We start from the raw sequence: 26,914 nt of genomic DNA, 5'->3' as shown, positions 1-26,914 counted from the left end.
CACTCTGAATGTTGTCCAGTGTTCCTAAGCATGCGTGATGGTAGCATTCGACATTTGGTGTAATTTCTCCAAAAAAATAAAGTTGGTAAGATCCGGTTTCTGCTTCTCCTGAATACAAGTCTCTACCACCATCGCGAAGAACTCTTTCAACACCGCATTTCTCCTTGGTCTCCGCTAAACTCTCTCCTTATATGTGATGTCTGAGATTCTTAACAATATAGAGAAATAGCAGTCCTCTTTCACGGCGAATTTTTCCATAAGTTCCAGTGCATTTAGATAAGTTTCGTCTGCATCTCCAGTGTCCTGGCATCCATAACGGCTTTCTTACCACCTCTCCGATATTTTTCTTTATCTTTTTCTGTTCTGGGCCCGGTTTCTCCAGGGGTCTGGCGTGCTACTCGCAGTTCGGCTGGGACCCAGAGTCCCGCGATCCAGGCCCCAGCTGGCGTGCCCTGTGCTCGACCCCGCCCAGAACCCAGCATCTTACTGGGCCTTGTTTCTCCAGGGGTCTGGCATGCTACTCGCAGTTCGGCCTGGGGCCCAGAGTCCCACGACCTGGGCCCCATCTGGCGTGCCCCGCCCGCGACCCCTGCCCAGAACCCAGCGTCTTACTGGGCCTGGTTTCTCCAGGGGTCTGGCGTGCTACGCACAGTTCGGCTGGGGCCCAGAGTCCCGCGACCCGGGCCCCATTAGGTGTGCCCCGCCCGCGACCCCCGCCCAGAACCCAGCGTCTTACTGGGCCTGGTTTCTCCAGGGGTCTGGCGTGCTACGCGCAGTTCGGCCCGGGGCCCAGGGTCCCGCGACCCAGGCCCCAGCTTTTGTGCGCCGCGCGCGACCCCTGCCCAGAACCCAGCGTCTTACTGGGCCTGGTTTCTCCAGGGATCTGGCGTGCTACTCGCAGTTCTGCCTGGGGCCCAGAGTCCCGCGACCCGGGCCCCATCTGGCGTGCCCAGCCCGCGACCCCCGCCCAGAACCCAGCGTCTTACTGGGTCTGGTTTCTCCAGGGGTCTGGCGTGCTATGCGCAGTTCGGCAGGGGCCCAGAGTCCCGCGACCCGGGCCCCATCTGGCGTGCCCAGCCCGCGACCCCCGCCCAGAACCCAGCGTCTTACTGGGTCTGGTTTCTCCAGGGGTCTGGCGTGCTACGCGCAGTTTGGCCGGGGCCCAGAGTCCCGTGACCCGGGCCCCATTAGGCGTGCCCCGCCCGCGACCCCTGCCCAGAACCCAGCGTCTTACTGGGCCTGGTTTCTCCAGGGGTCTGGCGTGCTACGCGCAGTTCGGCTGGCCTCTTTTTATATTCTTTATTGTGAAACAGGGTCTCACTCAGTTGCAAAGGGCCTCATTAAGTAGCTGAGGCTGGCCACGAACCGAGATCCTCCGGTCTCAGCCTCCCAAATGCTGGGATTACAAGCGTGCGCCACCACACCCAGCATAAGGGTATTCTTAATAGAAGATGGTGAGCTCATCTATTATTTACTGATTTTTTAATATTATGATGTAATTCTGTTTTTGGTTTTGGGAAGCCAGACATGGTGGGAATGGAACCCAGGGCCTTGCACATGATAGGCAAACTATACCGGCAGCCCACATTATGGATGTATTTCTATACATTTAAACTTTGCAAATGGGAGGCTTAATGAAGGTATCTTTGTTACTTTGGTTTGAGACTATTTTTGTCTAAATTCAGAGATAAATTGATAATCTAATCTATTCACATGCATCTATTTACATCTGAAATGTAAATGGCAAGGGAAAATTGGATAAGAAATTTCAATCCCTAGTACAATAAATAAATAAATAAATAAATAAATAAATAGGGCTGGTGGTGTAGCTAGGAGGTAGAATGCCCCTGGGTTCCATCCACGGTTCTGCAAAAAAAAAAAAAAAAAAAAAAAAAAAAAATGGAGGAGGAGGAAGGAGAAGGGAGAATCAAGCCAGGCTTGGTGGGGGTCAGCCTCAGCAATTAGCAAGGCCGTCCACTATTTAGTGAGATTCTGTTTCAAAATAAATAGACATCAGGTATGGTGGCCTACATCTGTAATACCGGTACTTGGGAGGTTGTAACAGGAGAACTGCAGATTTGCGACCAGCCTCAGCAATTTAGCAAGATCCTCTGCAACTTAGTGAGACCTTGTTTCAAAATAAAAAATAAAATAGGGCTGGGGGTGTAGCATGGAGGTAAAATGCTCCTGAGATTAATCTCAAGTGCCCCAAAAAAGAAAGGAAGGAAGGGAAGGAAGGAAGAGAGGGAGGGAGGGAGGAAGAGAGAGAGAAAGGGAGAGAGGAGACCAAAGCAATACTGAAACCCAGCAGGACAGACATTAAGTGCTGTGGCTTCATGTATAACATCTTAGGCAGATGGTGGTAAGATATGATCTCTACCATGTTGGAAGGAATATTAAATTAACTCTCTCGACTAGCCATAGAAAATGATAGTATAAAATTATAGTCAAAACTGAGTAAACCTAGTACTTAAAGAGGCCGAGAAAAGCACACCGTAGGTTTGAGCATGGCCTCAGCAACGTAGCAAAAGCTGGGATGTAGCTTTGAGGGGGTGGAACATCCCTGAGTTCAGCTCCTAGTAACACGCGCGTGCATACACACACACACACGCACACACACGCGCGCGCGCCTGCACCCAAAATGTAATAAAAGGGCACGTATATTGGAGAAGCACATCAAGTAGTAGATAAAAAAAAAATGTGTTCTTCTCTGGGTCTTATGATATTTATGGTATCTGATAAGTTTATTTTCTTGATGATTTTTCTACCTCCGGGCTATACTCCCAGACCTTTTTTTTTTTATATTTTATTTGGAAACAGGGTCTCACTAAGTTGCTGAAAGCCTCGCTAAGTAGCTGAGGCTGGCTTCGAACCTGTGCAATCCTCCTGTCTCAGCCTCCCAAGCGTGGGGATTACAAGCGTGCGCCACCACGCCTGGCTTTCTTGATGATTTTTAAAATTCTGAACAAATATTTTCCCTTGTACCTAGTTGTTTTTTTGTTTTGTTTTGTTTCTGTTTTTTGCAATACTGGAGATGAAACCCAGGGGCATTCAACCTCCAAGCTACACCCCTAGCCCTATTTTTTTTTTTAATTCTTTATTTTGAAACAGGGTCTCACTGGGTTGCAAGGGGCCTCACTAAGTAGCTGAGGCTGTCTGAGAACTGCGATCCTCCTGCCTGAGCCTCCCAAATACTGGGATTACAAGCCTGTGCCACCACACTCAGCATCCTTGTACCTAGTTTTGTATTGTTTTCTTCACACAGACCTCTTCAGCAATCTCCACAAACTCTAGATGTGCCTTTGTCTCCATTTTAGTGTAAAGAACTGGCCAAGTCCAAGGCAGAAGTGGCCTGCATTGCGGTGTATGAGACTGACGTGTTCGTGGTGGGAACCGAGAGAGGATGTGCTTTTGTCAATACTCGGAAGGATTTGCAGAAAGATTTCGCAAAATTCTGTAAGTGTTCATCGTATGTGTGTGTGCGCATGCGCGCGCGCACGCCAATGTGTGCAATTGCGTATAGTACCGGGGATTGCACCAAGAGGCATTCTACTTTTTTGGGGGGGAGGTATTGGAGATGGAACCCAGGGGCATTCTACCTCTGAACTACAACCCCAGCTCCATTTTTTATTTTTTTATTTTTTTGTGGTATTGGGGTTAGAAACCAGGGGCATTCTACCTCCGAGCTTCACCCCCAGCGCTATTGTTTAGTCTTTATTTTGAAAAAGGGTCTCACTGAGTTGCAAAGGACCTCACTGTAAAGATTTAAAGGTTTGGGAGATTATGAAGGAGGCAGTCAGCCAGCGATGTACAGAATCTGCTTTTAATCGGCACCTTCGGAGATGGGTCAGCCAGTCATGGGCTAAGAGACCAGTCCCAATTGGCTGGCTGAGTCACCCACCGGGCTGGGCAGAAGTACTTCTGCTTTTAAGCCGGTATTTTGGGGGGTGGGACTAAGCGTGGGAATGCCAATTATCTCCCGACATCTGTAGTCTCCAGAGGCTCGGAGTGTCAAAGCACCTGGATTCGAGGTATCTCCACCTCCAAAGTTCTGCCTCCTGTCCCCGCTGCAAGATCACGTGGGGGAGGGGAGGGACCCGACTTATCACTCACTAAGTAGCTGAGTCTGTTCAGGAACTGAGATCCTCCTGCCACTCTTGCATTCACAGGTGTTCCAGATGTGCTGAGTGAGGTGAAGGCCCTGTGCCCGGCGAAGGGGACGCAGGGCCACTCAGGAGAAACAGAAATACTCAGGAAGGCCGTGGAGGACTACTTCTGCCTGTGTTACGGTAAAGCCCCCCTTATCAGCGAATTCTCTCAGTAGTCACTAAGGACTAGGATGGCGCTGCGACAGCTGCTTCCCTATCACTCAGGATGTGATGCACTGGTTTTGTTTAATACTAGAGTCTGAACCCAGAGGCGTTCTACCTCTCAGGTACACCCTCAGTCCCATTTTCTTTTTTGTTTTTCTTTTCTCTCTTTCTTTCTTTCTTTTTTTTTTTCAGTACTGGGGATGGAGCCCAAGGGCATTCTTCCTCCACGCTATACCCCCAGCCCTATTTTTTATTCTTTATTTTGAAACAGGGTGTTGCTGAGTTGCGAAGGGCCTCACTAAGTAGCTGAGGCTGGCCGTGAAACCGTGATCCTCCTGTCTCACCCTCCCAAATGCTGGGATTACAAGTGTGCACCACTACATCTGGCTAGCCCTATTTTTTTTTTTTTTTTTTTTTTTTGGTGGTACTGGGGGTGGAACCCAGAGGCTTTCTACCTCCGGGCTATACTCCCAGACCTATTTTATACTTTATTTGGAAACAGGGTCTCACTAAGTTGCTGAGAGCCTCACTAAGTAGCTGAGGCTGGCTTAGAACCTGTGCAGTTCTCCTGTCTCAGCCTCCCAAGCGCAGGGATTACAAGCCTGCTCCACCACGCCCGGCATGGCTATCCCTATTTTATTTTCTATTTTGAGACAAGATCTCGCTAAGTTGCCAAAGCTGACCTTGAACCTATATCCTCCTATCTCAGCTTCCCAAGTACTGGAAGTATAGTCATACCCCACTGTACCCAGCAAGACAAGGCTTTTTCTTTGTTTTGTTTGAACTGGGATTACAGGTGTGCACCACTATGCCTAGCTTAACATATATATGTACACACACATATACATATATATATGTACACACACATATACATATATATATGTACATATACATATATATATATATACACACACACACACACACACACACACACACACACAATTTTTTTTTTTTTTTTTTGCAGTACTGGGGATGGAACCCAGGGACATTCTACCTCTAAGCTATACCACCAGACCTATTTTTTATTCTTTACTTTGAAACAGGGTCTCATTGATTTGCAAAGGGCCTCACTAAGTAGCTAAGGCTGTCTGCGAACCTGGATCCTCCTATCTCAGCCTCCCAAGTACTGGGATTACAAGTGTGCACCACTACGCCCAGCTACACAATTTTTTTTAAACTACAAAGTAGTATTTCATTTTATTTTATTTTATTTTTTTAGGTACTGGGGGGGTAGGACCCAAGGGGGTTTCTACCTCCGGGCTATATCCCCAGCTCTATTTTATAACTTATTTGGAAAAAGGGTCTCACTAAGTAGCTGAGGCTGGTTTCGAACCTGCGTGATCCTCCTGTTTCTGCCTCCCAAGCGCGGGGATTACAAGTGTGCACCACTACACCTGTCTCAGAGACCCTATTTTCTTTTTCTTTTTTTTTTTTTTTTTTTTGGTGGTACTAGGGGTGGAACCCAGAAGCTTTCTACCTCCGGGCTATACTCCCAGACCTTTTTTTATATTTTATTTGGAAACAGGGTCTCACTAAGTTGCTGAAAGCCTCACTAAGTAGCTGAGGCTGGCTTCGAACCCATGCGATCCTCCTGTCTCAGCCTCCCAAGCACGGGGATTACAAGCGTGCGCCACCACTCCTGGTGACCCTGTTTTCAAATAAAATATAAAATAGGTCTGGGAGTATAGCCCAGAAGTAGAAAAGCCCCTGGGTTCATCCCCAGTACCACCAAAAAAAAAAAAAAAAAAAAAAAGATGGCTTCTTAGGGTCTCAGATGACATTTTTTAATGAAAAATGGGGTTCTGGTGCCCTGTGGCTCCAATCTTTGCAGATACTAACAGGGCCCAAGATGGTGATGTAACTCTCCACAGGTGACTTGATCGTGTGTGGCCACACAATTTGCGTGGTGTGGTATAGTGACAGTTAGTTAAGCTTTGGGTTGGGAGATTATCATCCTCTTTCACTAGCACCGTAGGTAAGCAAGGTGTGCTGTCTGCAGAGCAGAAAATTTGGTTGGAATTTTTTTTTCTAGAAGAATAAGGCACATTTATGCCCTTCCTTCCTTCCTTCCTTCCTTCCTTCCTCCCTCCCTCTCTCCCTCCCTTCTTCTCTTTTCTTTTCTTTTCTTTTCTTTTCTTTTCTTTTCTTTTCTTTCATGGTACTGGGGATGGAACCCAGGGGCCTTTTACCTCCAGGCTACACTCCCAGACCCATTTTATATTTTCTTTGGAAACAGGGTCTCGTAAGTCATCTGAGGCTAGCTTCAAACCTGCACGATCCTCCTGTCTCAGCCTCCCAAATGCTGGGATTACAAGCGTGTGCCACCATACTCGGCTTTTATTATTTATTTTGAAACAGGGTCTTGCTTAGTTGCTGAGGGTGTTGCTAAGAGTTGCTGAGCTTGGCCTCAAACCTGTGATCCCCATCTCAGCTTCCCAAGTACTGAGATTACAGATTACAGTGTGCTACCATGCACTGCGTGTGTGTGTGTGTGTGTGTGTGTGTGTGTGTGTGTGTGTGTGTGTGGTCCTGGGGATGGAACCCCAGGCCTCACACAGCTAGGCAAGCACTCCACCACCGAGCTATGTCCCCAACCCTCATTTTATGCTTTTCCTGTATCTTCAAAGTCCAATGCAGAGTTCTTGTGCTCATACCCTCTCAAGCTGCCTTCCTCCTCTCCTAGGCAAAGCACTAGGGACGATGGCGATGGTGCCCGTGCCGTATGAACAGATGCTCCAAGACCAGGCGGCCGTGGTGGTACAGGGGCTTCCGGAGGGACTCACCTTTCAGCACCCTGAGAATTATGACCTCGCTACCCTGGGATGGATTTTGGAGAACAAAGCAAGGATCTCCTTCGTCGTTAACAGGTGACCTGTTCCACACCCCCGACGGAGCATGTGCCGATGAAGTGCCCGCTTCATTGCAATGAGTCACTATATCCGGTTGCGTTTAAGAGATGATTGTCCACATATGGATGACCTTTTTCCTTGTGTGTTCATGCTGGGTAACATGGGTGTCGGTTTTCTTGCAGACCTTTCCTAGGTCCAGAGAGCCAGCTGGGTAAGTGACAGCTTCTCATCCCTGGTGGCTGCACCGAGTCGCTGTGGCCCCTTCTGCTTCTCATAATGAAGATGCACACATTGGCACATCCTTGGCTTTCTCCTCATTAAAGAGGCAACCTCTGGCCTTCCAGGGGCACGGGCAGGTGTCCGTAGGGGACTTGCAGCTCAGGGGACACACCTGGCCAGGAGAGCAGGGCCACGCCTCTGCAGCTCAGCCCCTGCACCGTGCAGGACCGCAAGACCCGCTTTGTCCTGGCCCACAGGAGTATGTGGCTACAGGGCATCGCTTTGTGGGCTCTGAGTGCCAGCCCTACATGGGCCATGCATTCTTGGGTTCAGGAAGGGATCTGGGATATGTTCCTGTGCTTCTGAGACTTGGGTCTAGGAGAAGGGGTGAGACCAACCAACAGAGACCCAGAGAAGACGTATGTAGTTCTCAGGATGGATGGAGGAGGTCCTGCGAGCCCTGGGAATGGGATAGAATGGTTAGATGAGGGGTTCATGAAAGAGCTGGCCCTCAACATGAACAGGATCTCAGCAGGTTGGTTCTTCAGGGAAGCCTATGCCACATGACCCATCAGAAAGCTGCATGGAAGTTGGACATGGTATATGCCTATAATCCCAGCAACTCGGGAGGCTGAGGCAGGGGATAGCAAGTTCGAGGCCAACTTGACAAAAACCTGAGTAAAAAAAAAATTTTTTTTGTGGTACTAGGGGTGGAACCCAGAGGCTTTCTATCTCTGGGCTATACTTCGAGGCCTATTTTATATTTTATTTGGAAACAGGGTCTCACTAAGTTCCTGAGATCCTCACTCAGTAGCTGAGGCTGGCTTCGAACCTGTGCGATCCTCCTGCCTCAGCCTCCCAAGCGCGGGGATTACAAGTGTGCGCCACCACGCCCGGCTCAGAGTAAAAATGTTAAAAAGCTCTGGAGCCAGGAGTGGTGGCGCACGCCTGTAATCCCAGTGCTTGGGAAGCTGAGACAGGAGGATCACAGGTTCAAGGGCAGCCTCAGCAGCTTAGCAAGACGCCCACCCCTCAGCAATTTAGTGAGATCCTGTTTCCAAAAAAAAAGTGAAAAGGGCTGGAAGTGTAGCTCTGAAGTAGAATGCCCTTGGGTTCAACCCCTAGTATTAAAAAAAAAAAAGAAGGAGGAGGAGGAGGCTTGCAGGGTAGTGTGGCAGGTGACTCTGTGATTGACTCCAGGATAATGAGAATAACAGCACCTGACCATTCCTTGGTGCTTCGCGTGGCCGGGCACTGCTCCAGTCACTTGGCACGTACAGTCGGCTATCCCTTAGTGTCAGTGGGGATCGGCTCCGGGACCCTACAAGACACAACAGGCTGCAGGTGCGCAAGTCCCTCCATGGTGGAGTATAGAACCTACACACTTCCTCTGTGTTCTCTAACTCATCTCTAGATTATCCATCACACCTAGTGTAATGTAGATGCCATGTCAGCAGTTGTGATACCCTACTGTTTAGAGAATGATGTCTGTACATGTTCAGGACAGACGCAGTGGTTGACTCCATGGGAGTGGGACGGGGATGTGGAGGGCCCTGTCTTCCTTATTCGCGCAACCTCAGTCTTCCTGCGGAAGCCGAGGCAGAGGATCTGACGGGCCCAGGGTTGCCCAGCCGCTGAGCCTCAGGGCTGAGATCCACAGCCCTGCTCCCCGCCCGCCACTGTGCCCACCCACGGCCCCAGCCACAGGGCCCACCTGAGTGGGTCTCTCCCCCACTGCCACACCACGATGACTTTGAGCTAAGAGTTCTGCTTCCTCTATATTTGCTTTCAACGTATATGCCTTTGATGTAGGTGCGGAGAGGGACTAACGTGTATAATTTTCTTCTTGCACAGGCGCTCACGGGACAGTAACAGATGCTCAGAGATCAGTGTTATCCCCAAATGAAAGGTAAGGAATATGTAATAAATAATATTCACATATGACCACACAGCCGTGTGTGTGTGTGCACGCGTGTGTGTGGCACGGGGGATTGAACACAGGGCTCTTCTACCTCTGAACTACATCCCCAACCCTATTTTAGTATATATATATATATATATGGGGGGGTACTGGGGTTCCTGGAAGCCCTTCTACCTCCGGGCTACACTCCCAGACCAATTTTTTTATTTTTGGAAACAGGGTCTCTTAAGCCAGTGCAGCTGGCTTTGAACCAGCGCGATCCTCCTGTCTCCACCTCCCAAGCGCGGGGATTACAAGCGTGCACCACCACACCCAGCTTATTCTTTATTTTGAAACAGGGTCTCATAAGTTGCAGAGAACCTTGCCAAGTTGCTGAGGCTGGCCATGAACCTTGTGATCCTCCTGTCTTAGACTCCCAAGTGAGAGTTTCACTGAGTTGCTGACATTGGGCTCAAACCTGTGATCCTCTTGTCTCAGCCTCCCAAGTTCTGAGATTACAGGCATGAGGCATTGTGCCCAGCTACAAAGTGATCGCTTTTAAAAGGTAGAAGACTTTGTTAGAACATTTAAAGCATAGTGTAAAGAGTTAATATGTGACTCTTCCTTATTTTCAATAGTCTTCATTCAGAAGGATGCTGGGAATTATAAGACTATGTGTAATTGATATTTTAATTTTTGAATGAATTATTAAGAGTGTTAATATTTTTTTCTTCTCTCTTTTTTTTCTTTTTTGGTGGTACTGGGGTTCCTGGAAGCCCTTCTACCTCCGGGCTACACTCCCAGACCAATTTTATACTTTTTATTTGGAAACAGGGTCTCTTAAGCCAGCATGGCTGGCTTCAAACCTGCACAATCTTCCTGTCTCCACCTCCCAAACGTGGGGATTGCAAGCATGCGCCACCATGCCTGACTAGAGTGTTAATATTATCCAGGTATGATGGTTCACGCCTGAAATCCCAGTAATTGGGAGGCGGAGACAGGAGGATCACAGGTTTGAGGACAGCCTCAGCAAGTAGTGAGACTCTTGTCAACCTAGTGAAAACTGTTTCAAAATAAAATAGGGCAAGCCAGACGTTGTGGCACACACTTGTAATCCCCGCACTTGGGAGGCTGAGACAGGGGGATAGCACAGGTTCAAAGCCAGCCTCAGCTACTTAGTGAGGCTCTCCGCAACTTAGTGAGACGCTGTTTCCAAATAAATTATAAAATAGGACTGGGGGTATAGCCCGGAGGTAGAAAGCCCCTGGGTTCCACCCCCCCCAGTACCACACAAAAATAAATAAATAAATAAATAAATAAATAAATAAATAAAATAGGGCTGGAAGTGTAACTCAGAGGTAGAATGCCCCTGGGTTCAATCCACAGTCGCATACACACACACACACACACACACACACACACACACACAAGCGTTAATATTAAGTCAGAAGTCGGGCATGGTAGGGCACACTTTTAATCCCAGCATTTGAGAGGCTGAGACAGGAGGATCGTGGTTCAAAGACAGCCTCAGCTACTTAATGAGGTCCTTTGCAACTCAGTGAGACATGTTTCAAAGAATAAAAAATAGTTCTGGTGGTATAGCTCGGAGGTAGAATGTCCCTGGGTTCCATCCCCAGTACTGCAAAAAAAAATTTATATGTGTGTGACTATATGTGTGTGTGTGTGTGTGTGTGTGTGTATAATATATATAATGTTAAGCTAGGCATAGTGGTGCACACCTGTAATCCCAGTACTTGGAAAGCTAAAGCAGGAGGATGGCAGATTCGAGGACAGCCTCAGCAAGTAGCAAGACTCTTATCAACATAGTGAGACTGTTTCAAAAAAAAAACAAAACCTGAGTGTAGATCAGAGGTAAAATGTACATGGGTTCAATCCCCAGTAACACACACACACACACACCCAAAACATCGTGGCACTCCTGCATTTGGAGCATGGGGAGGGGAGATGGCAGGGAGATCCGGGCACTTGAGCTCTGCGTGTCCAGGAGCCTGGGCCAGTACTCACGCCTGCCTTGACCAGGGCTTCCTTCTTCTTGCAGCTGTGGCCCCATCAATGTGAAAACTGAGCCCATGGAAGACTCTGGTAGGTACACCATGCTTTAATTTTTATTTTTATGGTGGTACTGGGGATAGAACCCAGGGGCATTCTACCTCCAGGCCATACCTCGGCTCTCTTTATTTTCAATTTGAAACAGGGTCACACTAGATTGATGAGAGCCTCACTGCTTGCTCAGGCTGGCCTCAAGCCAGCAATCTTCCTGTCTCAGCCTTTGGGTCCCGGGATTACAAGCATGCACCACCACACCCGGCTCCAGTGATTTCAGAGTTAATCACTTGCCAGGCTATCATTTCAGTGTATTCTTTTGTATTACTTTTTTTAAAAATGTGAATAGGCCGGGCGTGGTGGCGCACACTTGTAATCCCAGCATTCGGGAGGCTGAGAGCTGGAGGATCGCGGTTCGCGGACAGCCTCAGCTACTTAGTGAGGCCCTCTGCAACTCAGTGAGACCCGGTTTCAAAATAAAGAATAAAAAATAGGGCAGGGGCTGTAGCTCGGAGGTCAAATGCCCCTGGGTTCCATCCCCAGACCCGCAAAAAAAAAAAAAAAAAAAAATAATAATAATAAATAAATAAAAATGTGTATAGCTTCGCCGGGTGTGGTGGCACACGCTTGTAATCCCTGCGCTTGGGAGGCTGAAACAGGAGGATCGCGCAGGTTTGAAGCCAGCTGCGCTGGTTTAAGAGACCCTGTTTCCAAATAAAATATAAAATAGGTCTGGGAGTGTAGCCCGGAGGTAGAAGGCCCCTGGGTTCCATCCCCAGTAACTAACACACACACATACATACACACACACACACACACACACACACACACACACACACACACACACACGGGTAGCCCGGCCCGATGATGCACACCTATAATTCCAGTAGTTAGGAAGCTAAGACAGGAAGATCGCAGATTAGAAGCCAGCCTCAGCAGGCCTAGTGAGACCCTGCTTCAAACTAAAAATAAAACAGAACTGAAGATGTAGCTCAGAGGGAGGACACCCCCGGGTTCGGTCCCCAGTACCACGCGCGCACACACACACACACACACACACACACACACACACACACACACACATAGAGGCAGCACAATATTTAATCTTGACCGAGGCTTTATTTGCAGAATAGAGGTTGTACAACTTTTCTTAGAAATATTTGGTGCTGCAGATGCTCCAGACACGGGGTTCTGTCAGATTTTAGAGAAGCTGTAGATCCGATGTGGCAGCACGTGCCTGTGATCCCGGTACTTGGGAGGCGGAGACGAGAGAATTGCGGGTTCTTGGCCTCGGCAGCCTGATGAAATCCCGTTTCAAAGTAAAAAAATATATAAAAGGCTGAGGGTAAATCTTTTTTTTTTTTTCTTTTTTGAGGGTTTGGGGATGGAACCCAGGGGCATTTGACCTCGGAGCTACACTCCCTGCCCTGATTTTTATTCTTTATTTTGAAACAGGGCCTCACTAAGTAGCTGAGGGTGTCTGCGAGCCGCGATCCTCCTGTCTCGGCCTCCCGAATGCTGGGATTACAAGCGTGCGCCACCACGCCCGGCTGAGGGTAAATCTTGGAGGCAGTATCCTCCGCGTTTCAATCCTTAGTTCCAAATGATGGATAATATCATCTGCATCTGCATACTGAGATATCTTGGGGAAGGGAGCCAAATCTAACTTATTTCTAAATTTCTGTTTCATATATACATACCTTATATACAATTTGAAGGTAATTTTGTACATTTTTTTAATTGTATGTGTTGTACTGGGGATGGAACCCAGGGGGATTCTACCTCTGAGCTACACCCCAACCCTGTTTTTATGTTTTATTTTGAAAAAGGGTCTCACCAAGTGCTGAGGCGATCCTCCTACCTCTCAAGTACTGGGATTACAAGTGTTTATCACCACATCTGGAAATTTTATACTTTTTTTTGTGGTACTAGATATGAAACCCAGGGACTTTCTACCTCTAAGCTATACCTCCAAACCTATTTTATATTTTATTTGGAAGCAAGGTCTCACTAAGTTGCTGAGAGCCTCACTAGGCTGCTGAGGCTGGCTTCGAACCTGCTCAATCCTCCTGTCTCAGCCTCCCAAGCGCTGGGATTACAAGTGTGCACCACCACGCCTGGATAATTTTATACATTTTTCTTTTTTTGTGTGTGGTACTGGGGATGGAAGCCGGGGTATTCTACCTCTGAACTACACCCCTGCCCTATTTTTTATTCTTTATTTTGAAACAGGGTCTCACTGAGTTGCAAAGGGCCTCACTAAGTAGCTGAGGCTGTCTGCAAACCACGATCCAGTCTCAGCCTCCCGAATGCTGGGATTATAAGCATGCACCACTGAACACACCTAATTTTATACATTTTTAATGTACCTGTGCTTTATGATGTAACCCATCATATGAGATCAGCTATGGGTTTATTTTTTATTGGTGCTGGAGGTTGAACCTAAAGGCACTCTAGCTCAGAGCTACCACAGCCCTTTTTTTTTTTTGGTGGTACTAGGGTTCCTGGAAGCCCTTCTATCTCCAGAATACACTCCACGGACTACACTCCCAGACCTATTTTTTTACCTTTTTATGTGGTCTCTTAAGCCAGCTAAGCTGGCTCTGAACCAGCGCGATCCTCCTGTCTCTGCCTCCCAAGCACGGGGATTACAAGCGTGCGCCACCGGCCCTTTTTTTTTTTTTAATTTTGAAATAGGGTCTCACTAAGTTTCTGAGGCTGGTCTTGAACCTGTGATCCTCCTGTCTCAACCTCCCTAGTACTGGGATTACAGGCATGAGCCACCACACCTGGCCAAGCAATGTTTTTATTTTGTACATATCCTGTTTCACTGCTTTCTTGCATTCTACTGTCATTTCTAAATGTTCTACAATAGAACATATCAATGTATAGTAAAAAAAAAAATTATTTCCCATGAATGAGTAGTTGACCCCCTCTCTGCTTCTATCCACTACTCAGAGAAAGAAAACTGTAGTCCCAGTACTTGGGATGCTGAGGCAAGAAGATGGCAGGCTTGAGGCCAGCCTCAGCTACTTAGCAAGACCCTGTTTTAAAATAAAAAGGGCAGCCGAGCATGATGGCGCACGCTTGTAATAACAGTACTTAGGCTGAGACAGGAGGATCGCGGTTGGAGGACAGCTTCAGCTACCTAGTCCTTTGCAACTCAGCGAGACCCTGTTTCAAAGTAAAGAATAAAAAATAGGGCTGGGGGTGTAGCTCAGAGGTAGAATGCCCCTGGGTTGCATCCCCAGTTCTGAAAAAAAAAAAAAATAGAACCTGGAAGCCTTCAGTCGTATTTGGTGGTTTTGACCTAGACTTAGCACCTAGTTTTATGATTTCCTTTTCATTCAAAGACATCTCGCTGAAGACAGCAGCTGTGTCAGTCAAGAAAGAATCAGAGGATCCTAACTACGGTGAATATAACATGCAAGGTAAATTTTTTTATTATTTTTTGGTGGTACTGGGGATGGAACCCTTCTACCCTACGGGCACTCCCAGACCTATTTTATATTTTATTTGGAAACAGGATCTCTTAAGCCAGTGAGGCTGGCTTCAAACCTGCGCGATCCTCCTGTCTCTGCCTCCCAAGCGCAGGGATTACAAGTGTGTGCCACCACACCCGGCAATAATATGGTTTTGAGTAATTTTATTCTCTAAGTGTTATTTGCCATTTCAACATCAAGAAATTGTATGTGTTGGCCAGGTGTGGTGCATGCTTTTATTTTATTTATTTATTATTTATTTATTTATTTATTTTGCGGGTCTGGGGATGGAACCCAGGGGCATCTGACCTCTGAGCTATACCTCCAGCCCTATTTTTTATTCTTTATTTTGAAACAGGGTCTCACTGAGTTGCAAAGGGCTGAGCTAAGTAGCTGAGGCTGTCCGCAAATTGTGATCCTGTCTCAGCCTCCCAAATGCTGGGATTACAAGCGTGCGCCACCACAACCGGCTCTGGTGCACACTTTTAATCCTAGTACTTGGGAGACTGAGACAGGAAGATCATGGGTTCATGGCTCACCTCAGCTACTTAGTGAGACTCTTTTTCAAAACAAAGTATAAAAGGTAGGGCTAGGAGTGTAGCTCGGAGGTAGAATGCCCCTGGGTTCCATCCCTCGTACCACTGAATGAATGAATGAATGAATGAATGAATGAAATTTTAAAAAATAAAGAATAAAAAATAATCCGGGTATGGTGGTACACTTTTGTAATCCCAGCACTTGGGAGGCTGAGACAGGAGGATCACACAGGTTAGAAGCCAGCCTCAGCTACTTACTGAGGCTCTCAGCAACTTAGTGAGACCCTGTTTCCAAATAAAGTATAAAACAGGGCTGGAGTGTAGCCGGGAGGTAGAACGCCCCTGGGTTCCACCCTCAATACCACAAATAAACAAATAAACAAATAAATAAATAAATTTTTTTTAAAAGATGGGAGCTGGGTGTAATGGTACAAACTATAATCCCAGTGCTTGGGAGCTGGGACAGGAGGATCGAAGGTTCATGACCAGCCTCAGCAACTTAGTGAGACCCTGTTTCAAAATAAAAAAAGTCTAATAAAATAAAATAGGGCTGGGATAATGCTTGGAGGTAAAGCACCTCTGGGTTCATACTTAGTACCCTACACACACACACACATACACACACACACACACACACACACACCCTAGCCCTAAATTGGATCCTGTTTACTTAAAGATAGGAAAAGCTATAAAGGACATTTGGTAAAATTAGAACTTGATGGTTAAATATCAGAGTACTGACTCAATATTAAACTTCTCAATTTTTAAAATTTTTACTTTATTTATTTGTAATACTGGGGATTGAGCCCAGGGACATTCTACCTCCCAGCTATACCCCCCCCAGCCCTATTTTATTTTTATTTGTGAAACAGGATTCCCTTAGGTTGATGAGGATCTCACTACTTGCTGAGGCTGTCCTCGAACCTGCAATCCTCCTGTCTCAGCCTCCCAAGTCCTGGAATTGTAGGCATGCGCCACCACACCCAGCTTCATTTTTATTTTTAATACTTTTATTGGCATATTATAATTACACACCATAGCAAGATTCAAACTGACACAGACAAACGTGTACACAGCACTTGGTGTATCTCCCCAAGCCCACCCCGCTCCTCGCTCCCTTCCCTACACCTGTTAACCTCCGACTTTTAAGGGTTTGTTGTGATTGTGCAGAGGAGCACCTCTACACGTGGAGCACCTCTACGTGTGGAGCACCTCTACGCGTGGAAGCGATCACTGAAGTGCACCATTTGGAGATAAAGGGCCCCGGTGTGTGTAGCGTCCCCTCGAGCAGTCCGGAAAAAGATATACAAGTATGTAGGTAGTCAGCAGTGGTGGCGCACACCTGTAACTCCAGGACTTGGAAGGCTGAGACAGGAGGATCGCGGGTTCGAGGACAGCCTCAGCACGTAGTGAGGTCCTCATCTCCAGCAAGTAGTGAGGGTGTAACTTAGACGTAGAATGGCCCTGAGCTCAATCCCCAGTAACAACACACACACACACACACACACACACACACACACACACACACACACACGAGTATTTATTGCCAGACGTGGTGGTGTATGCTTGTAATCCCAATACTTGGCAAGCAGAGACAGGAAGATTACAGGTTCAAAGCCAGCCTGGCAACTTAGCAAGGCTTGCAGAAGCCCAGTGAGACCCTATTTCCAAATAAGAAACAAGATCAGGCTGGGATGTAGCTCGGAGGTAGAATGCCTCTGGGTTCAATCCCAGTACCAAAAAAGTGTGTGTGTGTGTGTGTGTGTGTGTGTGTGTGTGTGTGTGTGTGTGTATTCACATCTTTCCACAGTAGAGAGAGAACAGTAAGGAGGGAGAATACAAATGTGTGAGGAAATGGGATAAAATGTTAGCATTCTATGATCTAGGCAAAGGATATGTGCATCTCTGTACTGTTTTACTTGTGTAGCTTTTCTGTAAGCTTAAAACTATTTCGCAGCCGGGCGTGGTGGCGCACGCTTGTAATCCCCGCACTTGGGAGGCGGAGACAGGAGGATCGCGCAGGTTCAAAGCCAGCTGCGCTGGCTTAAGAGACCCTGTTTCTAAATAAAAATATAAAAAAATAGGTCTGGGAGTGTAGCCCGGAGGTAGAAGGGTTTCCAGGAACCCCAGTACCACCAAAAAAAATGGTGCTAGGCATGGTGGTGGCACATGATTGTAACCCTAGTGCTTGGGAGGCTGAGACAGGAGGATAGCACAGGTTCGAAGCCAGCCTCAGCTACTTAGTGAGGCTCTCAGCAACTTAGTAAGACCCTATTTCCAAGTAAAATATAAACTAGGTCTGAGATCTGAGAGTGTAGCCCAGAGGTAGAAGGCCCCTGATTTCCAACTCCAGTACCAAAAAAATAAAAATCTTTACTGGCTAGATATGGAGCACACTGGTAGAGTGCTTCCTTAGCAATGAGTGAGATCTTGGGTTGAATCTCCAGCACTACAAAAAATAAAATAAAATAAAATAAAAAAAAATAAATAAATAAAAAGCTGGGCCGGGCGTGGTGGCGCACGCTTGTAATCCCAGAGCTTGGGAGGCTGAGACAGGAGGATCGCACAGTTCGAAGCCAGCCTCAGCTACTGAGTGAGGCTCTCAGCAACTTAGTGAGACCCTGTTTCCAAATCAAGTTTAAAATAGGGCTGGAGTGTAACCTGGAGGTAGAAAAGCCCCTGGATTCCACCCCCAGTACCACACACACACACAAAAAAGCTAAAGCATTGTTACTGTGGGAGTCATCATAATACCATGCAGTGCTAAAGGAGGCTCATTCTTGTGTTTTTCTGGTAACTGTTTCAGTGTTTGCACTGGAACTCTAGCACAGCCTGGATTTACACACCCCTAGTGCGGGCAGGCTGGGGTGCACACAGACGGCTCAGGATTGTGGGTGACTGGGCATGAGGGCCTCCCTGTATCACCTCTGCTGTTGTTTGCCTGAAGTTTTCCAGTGCGTTATAAAATAACCAAAGGAAGAGGTAAAGAAAGGAAGCTTTGCTGAATCTCATTATAAGGAGTAGAAGGGTTTCATGTGCACCCTCCGTAATCTTAATACTGTACTAACTGACTCCATCTTCAAATCCGCATCCCTCCTTGTCACACACAGGAAGCCACTCTCCTTCCACAGGCAGTGAAGGAATGGAAATGGAATCACCCATGGAAGGTCAGCAGGATGAACCATTCTCTCTCTCTCGCTCTCTCTCTCTCTCTGGCTCTTGTCTTTTTTTTTTTTTTTTTTGGTACTGGGGATGGAACCCAGGGCAATTCTACCTCAAAGCTACACCCCCAGCCTTATTTTATTATTATCATTATTATTATTATTTTTTTTTTTGGTGGTGGTACTGGGGGTGGAACCCAGGGGCTTTCTACCTCCAGGCTACACTCCCAGACCTATTTTATATTTTATTTGGAAACAGGGTCTCACTAAGTTTCTGAGAGCCTCACTGAGTAGCTGAGGCTGGCTTCGAACTTGTGCGATCCTCCTGTCTCAGCCTCCCAAGCGCAGGGATTACAAGTGTGAACCACCATACCCGGCTTTAAATTTTGAAACAGGGTTTTACTAAGTTGCAGAGGGCCTCACTAAGTTGCTAAGGCTGGTCTCGAACCTGTGATTCTCCTATCTCAGGTTCCTAAGAACTGGGATTACAGGCATACTCTACCATACACAGCTCTATTTGTCTCTTTTCTGACTAATATTTATTTATCATTTTGTCTGCTTATAGAAATAAATATATATGTGTGTATATAGTAATTATTGCCCATCAGAAAACTCAATTAGAATTCCATATTTTTTATTATTATTATTATTTATTATTATTATTATTATTATTATTATTGGTGGTGGTACTGGGGTTCCTGGAAACCCTTCTACCTCTGGGCTACACTCCCAGACCTATTTTTTTATATTTTTTATTTGGAAGCAGGGTCTCTTAAGCCAGCGAACCACCTCGATCCTCCTGTCTCCGCCTCCCAAGCTCGGATATTCCAAGGATGCGCCACCACGCCCGGCTAGAATTCCATATTATAATAGAGTATAAATCACACTGGGGTCACTGGCGGAATGAGAGGGAAGCTATTAACCAAAACAAACAGCCTTTTTTTATGCTAGTAATTCCTGAAGACAACATGCCATCTCAATCCTGTTACCCCAATAGGAAACTGTCCATCATGTGGGTAACTGTGGGGGGTTTGATATCTGAAAAGTCCTATCTTATAGCCCTTATTCTTTGTAAGAGGATCCCTTGCAAAACTATCCTTTGTTGTCCTATTATTATCCCTTATAGAATTAAATTTTTCTTTGTGTTTATTTTGTATAAAATATATTTTAAGGCTGTGCATGGTGGCATACGCTTGTAATCCCATCATTTGGGAGGCTGAGACAGGAGGATCGCGGTTTGAGGACAGCCTCTGCTACTTAGTGAGGCCCTCTCCAACTCAGTGAGACCCTGTTTCAAAATATAGAATGAAAAATAGGGCTGGGGTTGTAGCTCAAAGGTAGAATGTCCCTGGGTTCCATTCCCAACATCACAAAAAAAAAGATATATTTTAGCCCAGTGTGGAGGTACACGCCTGCACTTGGGAGGCTGAGATAGGAGGATTGTAGGTTGGAGAACAGCCTCAGTAAATAGTAAGATTCTCATCAACCTAGGGAAATCTTATTTACAAATAAGAAATAAAATCAGGCTGGGGGTGTAGCTTGAAAGTAGAATCCTTCTAGGTTCAATCCCCAGTACCATATATCTATATGGATATATATTTTTTTATTTATTTATTTAGTTAGTTAGTTAGTCAGTTAGTTTTGTGGTTCTGGGGATGGAACCCAGGGGAATTTAACCTCTAAGCTCCACCCCCTGCCCTATTCTTTTTATTCTTTATTTTTAAACAGGGTCTCTAAGTTGCAGAGGGCCTTACTAAGTAGCTGAGGCTGTCCACAAACTACAGTCCTTCAGTCTCAGCCTCCCGAATGCTAGGATTACAAGCATGTGCCACCATGTCTGGCTAGGATATATTTATTTTAAAAGTCAGGATAAACTGGGCCTGGTGGCACATGCTTTTTTTTTTTTTTTTCTTCTTCTACCTCTGGGCTACACTCCCAGACCTATTTTATATTTTATTTGGAAACAAGGTGTCTTAAACCAGCTAGGCTGGCTTGAAACCTGTGCCATCCTCCTGGCTCCGCCTCCCAAGCGCGGGGATTATAAGCGTGCGCCACCTCGCCCGGCAGGCACAGGGTCTTAATCCCAGTGCTCATGAGGTTGAGAGAGGAGGGTCGCAGGTTCACGACCAGCTCCAGCAACTTAGCGAGGCCCTCCGCAACATAGTTAGGCCCTGTTTCAAAATAAAGAATAAAATAATGCTGGGGGCATAGGTCCGAGGTAGAATGCCTCTGGGTTCCACCCCCAGTACCGCAAAATAAATAGACGAGTAAATGTCGGGATGAGCTACTTATTTGATATGGAAGCACTGAAATGTCAGAATATGAGAAAAGTAATAAATCATGAATGCCATTTTTGAAATTTTTTTCCTCAAGATTCTGCTCAGCTGGTCTGTTCCGAGATGAACGAGGACCCAGAACATGATGTGAAGGTAGAAGGTGGATCAGAAGCTCACACGGGTAAGTATAGCTTGCTTCGTACTTTCCAAAAGTATTGTGGGGAAAAGAATGACATTGTATGTGGGGGGGGCCACACACATACACACATTTGTATCTGGACCCAAGTTTGGGGCTTTTTCTTTTTCTTTTCTTTTCTTTTTTTCCTTTTTTTTTTGGGGGGGTATTAGGGATTGAACTCAGGGGCATTCTACCTCTGAGCTACAGCCCCCAGCACTATTTTTATTTACCTGCTTATTTTGGAACAGGATCTCACTGCGTTGCTGAGGCTGTCCTCAAACCTGCGATCCTCCCATCTCAGCCTCCCAGGATTATAGGCATGCCCAGCTGGGGCATTTTAGACAACATAATCAATCCATGCAAATGAGCACTGGCCCCCAGAGCCCTCCTCTGTAGAGGAGGGAAGAATGATGGGTAGGCAGTGGGTGAGGGGCAAATGGCAATGAAAGCTTGGGTCAGCCGAACAAATCTCCCTTGTGCGTTAAGTCTTCAACTGAGCACGGTTCCTGCAGGTGAAGTTCTGAAACCATGACCAACACCAACAGGTCAAATTCAGTTGTTTGTTTCTTTGTTGCAGCACTGGGGATGGAACCTAGGGGCCTTCTACCTCTGAGCTATACCCCAGCACTATTTTTATTCTTTTATTTATTTATTTATTTATTTATTTATTTATTTGTGGTGGTGGTACTGGGGGTGGGACCCAGGGGCTTTTCTACCTCCAGGCTACACTGCCAGACCTATTTTATATTTTATTTGGAAACAGGGTCTCACTAAATAGCTGAGGCTGGCTTCGAACTTTTGCAATCCTCCTATCTCAGCCTCCCAAGTGCGGGGATTATAAGCGTGCGCCACCACACCTGGCTTTATGCTTTATTTTGAAACAGGGTCTCACTGAGTTGCAAAGGGCCTCACTAGGTAGCTGAGGCTGTCTGGGAACCGAGAGCCTCCTGCCTGAGCCTCCCAAATACTGAGATTTCAAGTGTGCGCCACCATGCCGGGCAGCATTCTACCTTTGAACTAGCCCTAGTTTTTTATTCTTTATTTTGAAACAGGATTTCAGTAAGTTACAGTGGCTGAGGCTGGCAGGAAACCTGCAATCCTCCTGTCTCAGAGGTAGAATGCTTCTGAGTTCAATCCCCAGTACCACAAAAAGAAACAGAAGGAAAGAATGAATGAATTAATTAAAGAAGGAAGGAAGGAAGAAAGGAAGGAAGGAAAAAAAGAGAAGGGAAGAGAAAACTCAAAGACAAAGCATGCGCCACCACACCTGGCTACAACCTTCTTTTTCAATAAAATTGGACTAGCCAGGCGTGGTGGCGCACGCTTGTAATCCTAGCGCTTGGGAGGCTGAGACAGGAGGATTACACAGGTTCGAAGCCAGCCTCAGCTACTGAGTGAGACCCTGTTTCCAAATAAAGTATAAAATAGGTCTGGGAGTATAGTCCGGAGGTAGAAAGCCCCTGGGTCCCACCCTCAGTACCACAAAAAAAATAAATTAAATAAGACCAGCAGGGTGTGGTAGCTCCTTTGGGTTCAATCCCTAGTACCATAAAAATAAGTAATATATAAATAAGTAAGCAAAAATCACATTAGAAAATCACATTAGACTGCCGAGGCACCAGGCTGAGAATGCCAGCGGGGTGGCGGCGCCCTGCCCCGTGGTGTCAGAGTCGGACATGGCGGCGGCTCCCGTGTCGGGCTGGCATGCCGCCACAGCTGCAGCTGTGTGTTCTCTCTGACTTAAAAAATCCAGTCTGTGCTTCTGATTGTAGTGACACGTTGGCGTTTTTAGAGAACTGGCCCTGTGTTCGATGAATTCTAACGTTCAGTTTCTGTTTTAAGGCAACACAAACTCCGCAGCAGGGGTTGAAGATCTCAAGATCGTGCAGGTGGCCGTCCCAGGTAGGCATGGCTACTGCATCGTACTTTCTATTGTATATTTTGCTGTATCTTAACCATCTTATGACACGGTGAGTCTTTTGGAGCTTTTGTTTGTTTGTTTGTTTGTTTGTTTGTTTGTTTGTGGTACTAGGGGTGGAACCCAGGGCTTTTCTACCTCCGGGCTATACTCCCAGACCTATTTTATATTTTATTTGGAAACAGGGTCTCACTAAGTTGTTGAGAGCCTCACTCAGTAGCCGAGGCTGGCTTGGAACCTGTGCGATCCTCCTGTCTCAGCCTCCCCAAGCGCAGGGATTACAAGTGTGCGCCACCACGCCCGGCTTATTGTTTTTGTTTTTTTGCCTAGTTTCCCCTGACAACTCAGGAATGACAATTGGGAATATAAAATATGCTGCACCTGCCACACATCTACTATCTTGCCCATAGCAGATACTATTACTCAGATAGAGAGCTTCTCCCAGCCAAGCTGCGGCACTGCCGAGGAAATCCAGTCTCAGGCAGGAACTTCAGACACCAGCTGCCACTGAACTGGAATTGGCCACGGAGGTGAAATGTATTTGCTGCCCATCATTAAATAATCTTTTCTTCGGCCAGGCGTAGTGACACATGCCTGGAATCCCAGTACTCGAGAGGATCGCAGCATAGTGGCTCAGCAACTTAGTGAGGCCCTGTGCAACTCAATGACACTCTAAGTAAAAAAATAGGGTGCCGGGCGTGGTGGCGCACACTTGTAATCCCAGCATTTGGGAGGATGAGACAGGAGGATCGTGGCTCCAGGACAGCCTCCTCTACCACTTAGTGAGGCCCTTTGCAACTCAGTGAAACCCTGTTTCAAAATAAAGAATAAAAAATAAGGTTTGGGGTGTAGCTCGGAGGTAGAATGCTACTGGGTTCCATACCCAGTACTGAAAAAAAAATATATATATACATATATATATATATATATATATATATATATATACATATATTTATTTATTTATGGCTGGGGGAGTGTGTGGCTCAGAATTAGAATGCCTTTGGGTTCAATCCCTGGTACCTAATAATAATAATAATAATAATAATTAATAATAATCTTTTGTTCTAAATATGTCTATGAAAGATATATCTGGAAAGATACCAAGGAATATAATAGCATGGTAAAGCTTAAGAGCTCAGATACGATGAGAGAAATACATAAATACATTTCTCTCTCCTCTTTTTTTTTTTTTTTTGTGTGTGTGTGTTACTGAAGTTGGAACCCAGGAACATTCTACCTCCAAGCTACACCTTCAGTACTATTTTTTACTCAAGGTCTCACTAAGTTGCAGAGGGCCTCACTGAGTAGCTGAGGCTGACCTCAAACCTGCAGTCCTCCTGTCTCAGCCTCCCAAGTACTGGGGTACAAGCATGCACCACCACACCTGGCTCTTTCTTTTTCGTGGCACTGGGGACTGAACCCAGAGGTACTCTATACTCTGAGCTACACCCCCAGCCCAGTTTTATTTATTTGGAAACAGGGATTACAAGGATTATTTGGGATTACAAGTGTGCACCACCACCCCAGGTTTAGAGAAAGACATTTCTATATGTTGTTTTATGCCTCTTGACATTTGAACCATGTGATTGTTTTAGTTATTCAAAATTAAGCAGTATATTTTTTAAGTGTTTTATTTATTTTTTTTTAATTTTATTTTATTGGTGCACTGTATTCATACATCATAGTGGGATACAAACTTTTGTAGACATACATGCACACATCACCCAGTCAGCCCCCACCCGATCCCCACCCCATTCTCTCCCCATCCCTCCTTCCCATGCTTGGCTTAGTGGTTGACATCTAGTATTATAGCAATTTATCCAAAATTAAAAATGATAATCTCACATAACAGTTTCATTTGTCTGATACCAAGTGTTTGATGATTTAAAGATAGCATTTCAATATTTCTTTTTGCTTTCTTTCTTACTAGAGCATATTTTTTTCTGTTTTTTTAGGTGAAACTATCATATATTTATATATTTATTTTTCAGAAAAAAATCTATCCTAATATGGAATATGAATTCTAGATACCCAAAACGATCTTGAAAAAGAACAAAGCTAGCAGATATATATTTTCTGATTTCAAACCATATAAAGCTACAATAATTGAAACATTGTAGTACTGTTCTAAAGGCAGATATATAGACCATTGGAGTTAAATACAAGCCTAGAGCTAAATTCTTCCCTATATTGTCAAGTTATTTTTGACAAGGTTTCCACGAACATTTGGTGGTGGAAATAATAATCTTTTTACTAAATATTGTTGAAAAATAATAATTACATGGAAAAGAATAAAATTGGACCTTTACCTAATCCCATATACAAGTATTAACTCAAAATAGATAAAAGACCTAAATATAAATCTTAAGACTATAAACTTTTAGGAGAAAATCTGGGTCATAAAACCTCACAACATTGAAATTGGCAGTGATTTCTTGGATATGATTTCAATGGCACAGGCAACAGAAGAATATACAAACTCCCTAAAAAATAAAAGAAAATATTGTATATCCAAAGACAATGTAAACAGAGTTAAAAGTTACTAATAGAATTGGATAAAATATTTCCAAATGCTATATCTGAAGGTATATTAATATTCCAACTAGAAATCCTAAAAATTAACAACAATAAAGGCAAACAATACAACTTAGAGATAGGTAAAAGACTAACATAAATAATGAATCTCCACAGATAACCAATCTTAGTTGTCTGTTGGATGGAAACTCTTGTTTCTCTGGTTCTGGTGAGTGTTACCTATTTCTTCTTTGTAGTTAATCTCTTTGAGTATTTTCTCTAGCGCTGGTTTTGAAGACATAAATTCCTTCAGTTTCTGTTTGTCATGGAAGCTTCTTATTTCTCCTTCTAATTTGATAGAAAGTTTTGCTGGATAGGAAATTTTTGGCTGGAAGTTGTTTTCTTTCAGAGTTTGGAATATGTTACTCCAAGCCCTTCTGGCTCTCATGACTTGGTTTGGGAAGTCTGGAGTGATTCTAATTGGTTTGCCTCTGAATGTCACTTGGCCCTTTGTTTTTGTTGCCTTTAAGATTCTCTGCTTGGCTTCCACATTGGTCATTTTGACAATTATGTGGCGTGGGGATCCTCTTCTCCGATCCTGTCTAAAGGGAGTTCTATAAGTTTCCTGGATCTGTGTATCAACCTCTTGCTCTATATTTGGAAAATTTTCTGCTATTACTTCCTTGAAGAGATTGTTGATCCCTTTGGTATCACTTTCTTTTCCCTCCTCTATTCCAATTATTCTTAGGTTAGCTCTCTTAAGATGGGCCCATATTTCTTCAATGTCAGATTCCTGCTGTTGGATATTTTTTTCTAGATTAGAAACTATGCATTCATTTTTGGATTGCTCATCTTCTAAGAGCGAGATTTTGTTCTCCATGTGGTCTAATCGGTTGTTTGTGCTTTGAATTGAGGCCTTTACTTCATTAATTGCATCCTTTATCTCTTTTTGGCTCTCTCTGAGTTCTTTTCGAAGCACCTCTATTATTTCTACAGTTATTTTCCTGATTTGATCTTCTAGAAATCTCTGATTTTCTGTTTTATCAGGTTCTGATGTTGTGGGGTTGTGCACATTCATTACTCCAGTGTTATTCCTCTTTCCCATGATTTCGGAGGTTTGTGCCTTCTCTGGGTTCTTCCCTTGGGTCACTATGGCTTCACTTAAGGTGCTCTGGATCTCGAGTCTGTATTATCTCAGACCCCACTACTCCTTTACTGGGTTGTATCACAGAGTCTCCGACCCAGGGAGTCGATAGAGGCTGCTTTAAACTATGGGGGGTGCCAGGTTGCACGTTCTCCTATGGTGTGATATCTCTGCCACCACCACTCCCTCACTGGGTCAAGTCCCAGGAGGCCCAATACTGCGATTTCTCCTCTGTGGTCCGCAATTTGACTCACTGTTCTTGAGTACGCAGATGTAGCTGTACTGGACTCGGTGAATTCACTGCTGCTGCCGCCGCCGGTGGCAATATGGCGCCTCTGCCACGCCCTCGGCCATGAGGCT

General features: G+C 45.5%; 1 protein-coding gene across 1 annotated transcript in view; it reads left to right on the top strand.

Annotated features, from left to right (window-relative positions):
- The window catches only part of LOC308268772 (general transcription factor II-I repeat domain-containing protein 2B-like), a gene marked incomplete at its 5' end in the record, with an annotated part of 47,227 nt that overhangs the window by 10,369 nt on the left and 9,944 nt on the right, over positions 1–26,914 (top strand). Inside the window, 10 exons of the mRNA XM_080703880.1 lie at positions 3,318–3,456; positions 4,170–4,289; positions 6,997–7,180; positions 7,345–7,373; positions 9,236–9,290; positions 11,341–11,384; positions 14,699–14,776; positions 16,534–16,677; positions 20,898–20,981; positions 22,821–22,880. Of these exons, the coding sequence (XP_080560006.1) occupies positions 3,318–3,456; positions 4,170–4,289; positions 6,997–7,180; positions 7,345–7,373; positions 9,236–9,290; positions 11,341–11,384; positions 14,699–14,776; positions 16,534–16,677; positions 20,898–20,981; positions 22,821–22,880 (937 nt within the window). The remainder of the gene's footprint in view (positions 1–3,317; positions 3,457–4,169; positions 4,290–6,996; positions 7,181–7,344; positions 7,374–9,235; positions 9,291–11,340; positions 11,385–14,698; positions 14,777–16,533; positions 16,678–20,897; positions 20,982–22,820; positions 22,881–26,914) is intronic.

This window comes from Muscardinus avellanarius (genome assembly GCF_963383645.1).
Source record: "Muscardinus avellanarius genome assembly, chromosome: 10".
NCBI lineage: Eukaryota > Metazoa > Chordata > Mammalia > Rodentia > Gliridae > Muscardinus > Muscardinus avellanarius.
The sequence above is the reverse complement of the archived record's forward strand: the minus strand, read 5'-3'. Positions and strand labels throughout refer to the sequence as shown.